At 35.1% G+C, this 10,933-nt stretch overlaps 1 protein-coding gene across 1 annotated transcript; it reads right to left on the bottom strand.

Annotated features, from left to right (window-relative positions):
- Positions 1–6,912: 6,912 nt before the first annotated feature.
- Positions 6,913–10,401, bottom strand: LOC110799164 (alpha carbonic anhydrase 7). The gene is made up of 7 exons (XM_022004378.2): positions 10,242–10,401; positions 9,929–10,146; positions 8,318–8,424; positions 8,035–8,137; positions 7,756–7,920; positions 7,309–7,362; positions 6,913–7,220 (listed from the first exon to the last, which is right to left on the bottom strand). Exons 1-7 carry the CDS (start codon positions 10,333–10,335, stop codon positions 7,131–7,133), a joined length of 831 nt encoding a protein of 276 aa, XP_021860070.2. The 5' UTR covers positions 10,336–10,401; the 3' UTR covers positions 6,913–7,130.
- Positions 10,402–10,933: the final 532 nt, after the last annotated feature.

The following is a 10,933-nucleotide window of genomic DNA, read 5'->3' as shown; positions in this document are numbered from 1 at the left end:
GAGCATTTGAGTGACTTTCAGTGTAATACCCATATTTTTAGGCATTTTATTAATCATTTTATGCATTTTTTTAATATATATTTGATATTAAATTATTTTGGAGGGAAAAATATTCAAATATTTTGGAGGGAAAATATTCAAATGTGAACATTATTTTCAAAACTGAATTAAATTATATTTTTCATATTTTATTAATTCCTAATTCTATTAGGAATCAATTTTGGAGAAAAAGAGTTTTAATCAACTTAAAATTATTTTATAAATCCGAAAATTACGTTTAGTATTTTATAAAATCCGTTTTATATTATATGATATTTATGAGAATATATTTCGGAATTTGTTTTGGAAAAATAAGATAATTCTATTTAAAATTGGATTTAAAGAGTTTTACCAATTCAAAATTCCCTAAAAATCCGAATTCTTTGAGATAAATTCTGAAAATTTCAGGATAAATCTTAATTAATTATTCAAGCCTCTGTTTAAATTTTCGTGATTTTATCTTTTGTATTTCTATTTTAAACGATTTTACTCTAAATCGAATATCACCAAAATCATGACTAGATTCAGAATCCTATCACAACTTGAACACCAACCACGGACATACCCCTTAGGGTTCCATTATAACCCTAACCCTAATCCTACACCTATAAATACCCCCTACTTCATTCATAATTCCTCACACCAAAAGTTGAGAGTTTTCCCAAGCCCGCTCTTAAACTTCTTCTCCCTCTTTGGCTCTAAACCTTCTTACCTAAAACCCTTATACAACCACCACGACACCCCCGTCGTGCACTCCTTGCCGCCGATGTCTACCTCTTGGTGTCGTGACTTCCACACCCCAATTGTTTTCAAAGCCTTCTCTTTTACGGTCAGTTTTTACTATTTAAACTCTTCTAAATTAATGCCGTAATTTTTAAAAGTGTATTTTTAAAATATGGGTTCGAAATTTTGATTTATAATATTGTTATTATGCATCCATAACTCATGAATTAAATTTAGGTCCATTAGATTTATTTTTATTAATTTAATTGTTTAATCATGAATTAATTAGGGTTTTATTTATTTAATTGTTAGGAACTCGTGAGTGATCCGTAGCAGGATCAAACTAATCTTTGTGTGAGGTGTTATTTAATCAAGGTACGTTTATGTGGCTTGATAACTATGTGTTAAATCTATGTATGGTTTGAATTGTTATATTCTAATTGATTAATCGATTTTCAATTGAATTGTGAACTTATGATTTTGATTTTATTCTTGAATTTATGGACAAATGATTTATGGATTTAGAATTTATATATTAATATAATGTTTTTCAAGTGTTAATGATTCAATAAAAGGGCACTTCGAAATTATTGATGAATTTTAATGATTTAATAATTAATCATTTATTTACACATGTATTTAATCAAAAAAAATTTATATTTGATTAAACAAAAGGAGGTTATTGGTTATCATGTGGAATGGAATTGGAAAGTCTTTCACGACAATATTATACTTTTGTAAAGTCTCAAAATGGAATGATCTCATGGAACATTAAAGTTCATACGCATCACTTGTTGTGTAAGTCGAGGGTCACTTGTTGACTATTATTTGGTTAGTACCCCAATGCATAGATTTGTGATGGAATACTAGATTTGGGGTGTGCACATTTAGGAAGGAAGGGGAGATAAGAAGAGGTGTTTAGATTTCCATATTCTCATTGGAATCTATTTTTGGAAAGTTTCTACTTTTGGAAAGTTTCTATTTTGGGAATCTTAAATCTTGGAAATGTTTATACTTTTGAAAAGTTACTATTTATGGAAAGTTACTATTTATGGAAAGTTTCTAATTTTGGAAAATGAATATTCTATGATTTCAATTAAGCAAGTTTGAATTAAATGGTCTATGAAAGTATGTCCAACTATATATAAATGTTTTACATGTCTTGCATATATTCGTACTTAGCTTTTGCTAACCCGTATTTCCTATTTGTTTTGGCTTGACCCTGTTCACCTTTTGGTGAGCAGTTTTCAGGAACTTGATGTGATGATGTGACATGCTTGCATACGGGATTAATGGAGAGTTCACTAGTTAGGATTTACTTTCTAAGTTGGTTTCATTAATGAGTTCAGATTTTAGTATTTTAATTTTAAGGGTTTATCGAATATACACTATTATCATTTCGATTATTATTATTCAATAAAGAAAATTATTTGAGTTATTCCGCTGCATTAGTTGAGTTAATTAGCCTTTAACGTAATCACGTGGCAGTAATACTCCTAAGTTTCTCTCCATGTTGGTTTTGTTCAAATAAATGTTGGTTTTAAAAAGAGAGAAATTTGGGGGTGTTACATTCAGGATATTATTAACAAGCTGACTACTATGAAGATTGTTCTTGATGATGAATTACAGGCTTTGTTCTTGTTGAGTTCTTTGCCAGATAGTTGGGAAACCTTGGTTGTGACTATTAGTAACTCTGCTCCAGAAGGTGTTCTATCTTTGGATGTGATCAAAGAAAGCATGTTCAATGAAGAGATTAGAAGAAAGGAGATGGGAGTTGATAATTCACATGCTCTTGTTGTTGAGAATCGTGGAAGAAGCAAGAGTAAGGGTCCCAAAGGTCGTGATAACTCAAAGGGGAGGTCCAAGTCTAGAGCCAAAGAGACTAGGACATGTCATTACTGCAACAAGTCTGGCCATATCAAAAAGTTTTGCTACCGTTGGAAGAGAGAACAAGGTAAGAAGCAAGACTCACAAAAGCAGGGAGATGATAAAAATACTGCAGCAACCGCTTCTAAAAGTGATGATGATGTCGCTTTGATTTGTGCAACTAGTGAGTGTCATCATGTAGGGAGTTCAGACACAGAATGGCTTGTAGATTCAGGTGCTTCATATCATTGTGTTCCCAAAAGGGAGTATTTCACGGACTATCAATCTGGTGATTTTGGTAGTGTGAAGATGGGGAACAAGAGCTCGGCTATCATTGTTGGGTTGGGTGATACTCGTGTGAAGACAAGTGTTGGGTGCATGCTTACATTGAAGAATGTGCGCCATATTCCTGGTTTACGCCTTAACTTGTTGTCTGCAAATGTCCTTGATCTAGAATGGTACCGACACACCTTTGGAGATGGAAAGTGGAAATTGTCTAAGGGCTCGATGACAGTTGCTCGTGGCGAGTTGTGTTGCGCTTTGTTTAAGACATACTTGAGTGTATGCTCTGGTGAGCTGAATGCAGTTGAAGAAAAGAATTCTCCAAATTTGTGGCATCGGAGACTAGGGCATATGAGTGATAAGGGATCAAACTGTTAGCAGCAGGTAAATCTCTTATTCCTGTTGATAAATCAGTTTCTCTTGACCCTTGTGATCATTGTTTGGCAGGTAAGAAACATAGAGCTTCCTTTTCTAGGAAGTCCACCAGAAGGCAAGAAAAGTTGGAGTTAGTTCACTCCGATGCTTGTGGTCCTATTGAGGTGGAGTCTCTTGGTGGCAATAAATATTTTGTCACTTTCATTGATGATGCTACTCGAAGAACTTGGGTGTATATGTTGAAGACAAAAAACCAAGTGTTCGAGATTTTCAGAAAGTTTCATGCCATGGTAGAAAGGGAGACCGAAAAAAAGTTGAAGTGTCTTCGATCTGACAATGGTGGTGAGTATACTTCGAATGAGTTCAAGTATTATTACTCACAACATGGCATTAGACATGAGAAGACTGAGCCTGGCACACCACAACACAATGGAGTTGCTGAGAGGATGAACAGAACCATTGTTGAGAAGGTGAGGTGCATGCTTAGAATGTCTGATCTTCCTAAGACATTCCGGGCCGAAGCAGTGCAATGTGCCGTGTATTTGATTAATCGATCTCCATCGATTCCTCTTGGTCTTGACATTCCAGAGAGAGCATGGAAGGGACGTGATCCCACTTATTCACATTTGAGAGTCTTTGGCAGCAAGGCATACATGCATGTGCCTAAAGAGCAAGGTCAAAGCTTGATTCGAAATCCAATCCATGTGTATTTGTTGGGTATGGGGATGAAGAGTATGGTTTCAGACTCTACGATCCAAAAAAGAAGAAAGTAGTGAGAAGCAGAGATGTAGTATTCTTTGAGCACGAGAAGGGTGCAGATCTTCTAAGTACAAGGTACACTTCTACTTCAGATTTGTCTTTTGATACAACTAATGGTTCTACTTCTAGTCCTTCTGTTATTCAGCCAGCAAATGAGAATGTTGAGGATGTACTTGATGATGTACATGATGATGTTGGTGAGGTACAACCTGATGATAATGTACCAGATCATGTTGATAATGATGATGATCTTGATGAGTCCTCGTCTGATGAAGAAATCCATGAGGAAGATGTACATGAGGAAGTGGTTCATGAAGAGGTTCATAAGCAGGGGGATCAACCTACCCCTCAAGTGGAGGATACACATGTTCGAGGGTCCACTAGAGAGCGTAAACCTTCAACAAAGTATCCAAACTCAGAGTTCATTCTAGTTAGTGAAGATGGAGAGCCAGAGAACTATCAAGAGGTGTTGTCTCATGATGAGAAAAACCAATGGCTCGATGCAATGAAGGAGGAGATGGATTCCTTGGAAAAGAATGACACCTATGAGCTAGTGAAGCCTCCCAAGGGCAAGAAAGTCTTGAGAAACAGATGAATTTTCAAGAACAAGAAAGATGGTGAGAAGATAGTGAAGCGCAAAGTCAGATTGGTGGTAAAGGGATGCAACCAGAAAAAGGGCATTGACTTTGATGAGATCTTCTCTCCTGTGGTCAAAATGACATCTATCAGAACTGTTTTGGGTTTAGCAACAAGTCTTGATCTTGAGTTGGAACAACTTGATGTAGAAACTGCATTTTTACATGGCGACTTGAATGAAGAGATCTACATGGAGCAACCTGAAGGTTTTGAAGAAAAAGGGAAAGATAAACTTGTTTGCAAGTTGAAGAAGAGTCTTTATGGGCTCAAACAGGCACCAAGGCAGTGGTACCGGAAATTTGATTCGTTTATGACAAGAATGGTTATAAACGTACTACAGCCGATCCTTGTGTGTATTTCAGAAAGTTCCCTAGAGGTAATTTCATCATCCTTCTTTTATATGTAGATGATATGCTGATAGTTGGACAAGATGCAGATATGATTCAAAGTTTGAAGAAAGCATTGTCCAAGTCATTTGACATGAAAGACTTGGGTCCTGCAAAGCAAATCTTAGGCATGGAGATTGCTCGTGACAGGAAAGTTGGGAAATTGTGGTTATCCTAGGAGAAATATATTGAACAGGTGCTTGAAAGGTTCAATATGAAGCATGCTAAGCCTGTTAGTACACCACTAGCTACTCACTTTAAACTAAGTAAGAGAGCTTGTCCTACAACAGAGAAGGAGAAAGAAGTTATGTCATCCATCCCTTACTCTTATGCTGTTGGTTCTTTTTTGTATGCTATGGTGTGTACTAGACCTGATATTGCACATGCGGTCGGTTTAGTGAGACGTTTCTTATCCAATCCGGGTAAGGCTCACTGGGAAGCAGTGAAGTGGATCTTCAGATACATGCGGGGCACCTCCAAATTGAGTCTATGTTTTGGAGGTGGCAAACCTATACTTGAAGGCTATACTGATGCAGACATGGATGGTGATCTTGATGATAGAAAGTCTACCTCAGGTTATGTGTTTACATTTTGAGGGGGAGCCATCTCATGGCAATCCAAGCTACAGAAATGTGTAGCTTTGTCCACAATTGAGGCAGGGTATATTGCCGCAGTGAAAGCAAGCAAGGAGATGCTTTGGCTTAAGAGGTTCCTTCAAGAGTTGGGTTTGAAACAAGGTGAGTATGTAGTATTCTGTGATAGTCAGAGTGCTATGAATTTGAGCAAGAATTCAATGTATCATGCTCGCACCAAACACATTGGCATTAGATATCATTGGTTGCGAGATGTAATTGAAGAAAAGAGAATGAAGCTGAAGAAAGTCCACACCGACAAGAATGGTGCAGATATATTGACAAAGGTAGTTCCCGGAAGCAAGGTTGAGCTTTGTAGTAAGCTTGCCGGGATGATGTTCAAGTGATCATATAGTGATCGTGTCTTCCCCGTGATGGGCTGGAGGGGGAGATTGTTGTGGGTCCACCCCACTTGTTGCACAAGTAAGTAATTTGTCTTGTGTTTGTGAGCCCAAAATGTTGGGTTATGTTTTTAGTCCACTTGGGGCTAAATGGGTTGGCTTTTCTTAGAAGCCTTGGAGTGTATTTTGATGTTTAGTCATAACCTAAGGCGAGTTAGGTTAGCTGAGAAAAGATTAGATTAAAAACACACACAAAAAAGGAGAGGAGAGAAAGAGAAGAGAGAGTTCGTAGTTTTCAGGGCAGCCATCAGAAAATTGCCGTTTTCCGGATATTGAACGGTCGGATCGTGCTGATTTTTGTTCAGATTGTTGAGGATATATAGGGCCTCATTTTGAACGGTTGGATCGTCGTTTAGAGCTCTGGTTTGTCCGTGGTCACTGCTGGACAGAACGTACGTTTTTGGGTGATATTCTTCATCTCTTGTCTCTTAATTGTTGATCTCTTATGTATGGAAGTGTTGGTGGGTTGTGAACCTTTGTATGTCTGATTTGGGTTCTTTTGCCCTCAATTTTATCATAATAAGAGAAGGTGACAAGGGTGGACTCCTCAAAAGTCCCGTGGTTTTTACTCTTCACATCGAAGGGGTTTTCCACGTATAATTCGTGTGTTGTTGATTGATTTTATTCTTCCGCATTTGATTACGTGTTGCTGTCCATTATTGGTTGATTGTTAGGTTCTTTGGTTGTTGGATTATTTGTGGTGAATTGGAGTTGTATTGTTTGGTTGATTGTCTTGGAGGTGATCCTTGTGGGTAGTTGATATACTACTAGGGTCCTATCAAAAAGGTGTGATGACAAATTTGTTATGGTGTATAATGTATTAAGTATTAATCAATCAAATAATGTAGAATAGCAACATCTCCAATGGTTACAAATAATCTAACGTTAATCTGTATAATGAGTACTAAGATCGTTCAAAAAATGTGTGAAGGGAATGAGTACTAGTCGTAATAATGTAGTCGTGCTATGGAATGTAGAAGTAATTATGGGTGGGTGATTATTATGTAACGGTATGAGTAATGAGGGGTCCTTTATTGTTGACGATTCTTGATCATGTGTGTGTAGAGGTTCATCTTCCTTCCGTTACTGGGCTGCAAGGGTCTTGCGTTTCTCTCAGCGTCCTGAGATAAAAGAGAAGCAATAAATTAATCAAGTGATTAATACTGAATATTAGTGATTGTTATGTGTACAAGGGAAGATGCAAGTTACATCATGAACAGCCTCCCTCAGCAAATCTAGTTGCTCTTGTGAAATAGTTCCAATCTGTATGGAAATACAGTACAACAGAAGTCAGCATGAAATATCATATATTTCCTCCGATTTTTAATACTTGCAACGTTTGGACTTTTAACACTGTTCACATATTCTACTTTGACTATTGTTGGTGATTTATATGTAAGATAAAATATAGTGTTGTGAGATCTTGTTAGATTCGTCACAATGTGTATTTTTCAAAATATCAACTTTTTATAATTTTTAATTAAAGAGATTTAAAGATATTAATAATCAAAGTTATGCATTGTCATGCGTGAAAATGACAAACGTTGCGAGTAAAAATGAACGGAGGAAGTACTATACTGTCTGTGGTTACATAAACATGACTAGCATTTTAATTAGCAATAGAATAGAAAGAAACAAGTAATGCATGTCGTTTACCCGAGTGTTGACAGTCCACAGGACACCTTCAGTACAGGGAGGCGTGGTGAGTGAGCCGATGTACCTATAAAAGTTCCTTCCCCCCATTTTGATCTTTGCTGGGTTTACTACACCAACATTTATCTCCAGTGTTGTCTCAGATATTAATCTCACTTGATTTTCTAGCTGCATCAGAACATTGTTTGACCAAGTCAAATGAGTAAATTTGGTCATGAAACAATTGTATAACCTATTTGTTTAGTTATTTTTTAACAACTTATTTACACATAATTAAATTACCTTTGAAAGAAAATGGTTAGGTTTGCCAATCTTGTAAAGAAGTCCAATTACAGCAATCTTCTCATCTCTGCTTTGATGAACCATGTGTAGCTCCCCGTCATACCTAATTTGTTGGTATATCAATATAGACTATTTACAATTTGTTTGGTAGGCGGTATAGCCGGTAATCCGGTGATAAATGATAGAGAGATAGCAAGTTTTGATAAGAACGCCCATACCGGTATGGGTTTGTCAATACATCAAGACACATTTTTCAATATTGATTTGGAATATTAGCACATACCTCTTTCCATTGATTGTATGCTCTGATGGAGAATGCCAGTGAGTTTGCCGTAAGATGTATCGAGTCCCATTGATTTCAATTGTACTTCTTTCACCCTCCCACTCCAGCTAATATCACAAAACAAATTCATTTTCGTAATTTTATACTTTATTTATAATGATAATACTCTATAGATGGCTATGTCAAAAACAACATCATTTTTTTTTCTATAGATGGCCATAAAATATGGAAAATAAACTCTTTTTGTCACTTTTTACTTGATTCATTTGACCAAAAACTTTCTTAACTTTTTTATCAAATGAAATAAGTAAAATCAGACGAGGAAATAATTACTCTGACCGAAAATCTCTCATACCTATTAAATTAATGATGCTTTAAAAAACTTGTCAATTCTCCATACTTTAATTTAGAGTTGTTCGTCGTTTCTACTGTACACCCACTTGAGCTCAATACCAATGATGTCTTGGCCTAATGGTTAAGACTGAGGGTCTGTGTACAATAAGTCTCAGGTTCGAATCCTCCGCCCCCATTTGTAATTTATATTTCCCTTGTGGCTCATTCGCACCAAAAAAAAAACTTGAGCTCAATTACATTTCTTGCTTTCAGTTTTTTTTTTTTTTTTTTGCTTTCTCTTACTGTATACCATAATATTTTAACCATTAATATATTAATTGAGCTTTTTTTTGTTTGACATATGCTTATTTAATTAAGCTTAAAAAATCATAACAACTAATATTTAGAAAAATTTGAATTGAAAACGAATTCAAAGAGACTCTATAAGTTGATGTTTTTTCTAATATTTAAACCATCAATTATAGACAAAGTATTAAACATTGACCACATGAATATTGAATACTAAATGTGAATAACAAAGTACCCTGTAACTGTTACTCTTACTATTTTATAACCTACGCCATAAACAATTTATGAAAATTTATTTTGATGTTAATATTTCGTGATTAAGTTTCTTAAAATTCAATTCAAAAGTTACGTTCAATTATGAAGAGTATTAACATTCAAAACCATCTCCAAATATATGGATGCATTTATTTATTTTTACAACGGAGCAAATATTTTTATAATATAATATTTAAAATTTGGAAATAATTCTTGCACGGAGTAATAACATACACCCCCTTTAAAAAATATTTACCTAAAGGAATACTTTCATGCTTTTATTTATTTATATTTTTTATCTTTTATTATTGTTATTATTATTTTTCTATAGTATCCTAGGACAACAACGTTAAATTCCATTTCGACTACCAACAATGATTTAAAAATACTCTCCGTTTTTTTGTTCTTTACGTTTTTCTTTTTGGGTATAGCAAAATATTTTTTACATTTCCTTTTATATTATCACATAACTTCTTTAATATTCTATCAAAATTTATGTCTAATGATAATTTTAACCAATTAATTTTTTTTCTCATTTTTTAATATCAGAATTTTGGTAAAAGTGATAACATTATGAATAAACGTAATTTTTTCTTGTTTAAATAAAAAAAATAGAGGGATCCCAGTGCAAATTAATTAGTCGTTAAAACGCGTAATAACTATCGAACGTAAAGAACAAAAAGAGACGGAGAAAGTAAATATTAATGAAATTACCTCAATATCATGACCTCTGTTTCTTAGTAAAGCATTACTTGGTCTGTAAAACCTGGTAATTTCCTCAAATTTTGGGACAACTTTGACTCTTGAATGCCACAAATCAATTGGGGACTGCATTTCGCCGGTGCTACAATTCCCCCATTCCGGCCTGAGTTCCCCCCAGTGTTCCGGTCCTCTTTCGCTTCCTTTCATGTAATTAAATTCCCTCTCATCCTCTGCCAAAACAAAAAGTGATGAATACAAACTTAACAACTCCTTGTTATGCTTATAATCTTAAAAAGGCATAATGTATGAAGGAGGGAATACTTACCAACTTCTTGTGCTAAAATGGATGGTACGACAGAGAAAAAGAGGACTAGAGAAAGGAGATAGATAATTGGTGCTTTGCTTCCCTCCATATTCATTTTATTTGTTTTTTGCAATGGTTTATTCTTCAGAACACATATGTATATATAGTCTCCCTTCCTTGTGAAGTAGTCAAACATTTGGACAAAAAAGTAAACATTTATTGTATTAAATAGTTTCATGTCTTTTAAGCTACAATATTTTACACTATACCAAATATATATCTAAAATATGTTTAATAAGATAAATCTTGGTTTGGAATGTTTTACTACTACGGGAGGAAATGTGTTCGTTCTAGAATTGGACTTTATAGGCAGCCGTTTTGAACATTTGTCAATTGAATACTTCAAATCGGGTAAGAGATGTTGAATGGAGAAAACATGCGTCTAATTTTGAACGATATATACAAAAAAGCTATAAAATAGGCTCAAAACAGAGAATCCTAGTGTACAATAATAAATACTCTTTAGACCGGACAACTAGATCTCCGTGGTGGGGCGTTGCAGTAAGGGGATTGAACGATGTGATTCAAGGCATATTCTTACGGGACATAAGAAATACAAGTATCAAATCAATCAAGTTTAGCGGAGATAGGGCTGCAAATGAGCCGATATGTTCTCTAACAACTCGAAAACAAGCTCGGTCGAAACTCGGTCA

This window comes from Spinacia oleracea, chromosome 5 (assembly GCF_020520425.1).
Source record: "Spinacia oleracea cultivar Varoflay chromosome 5, BTI_SOV_V1, whole genome shotgun sequence".
NCBI lineage: Eukaryota > Viridiplantae > Streptophyta > Magnoliopsida > Caryophyllales > Amaranthaceae > Spinacia > Spinacia oleracea.
This window is presented reverse-complemented; position numbering and strand designations above follow the sequence as displayed.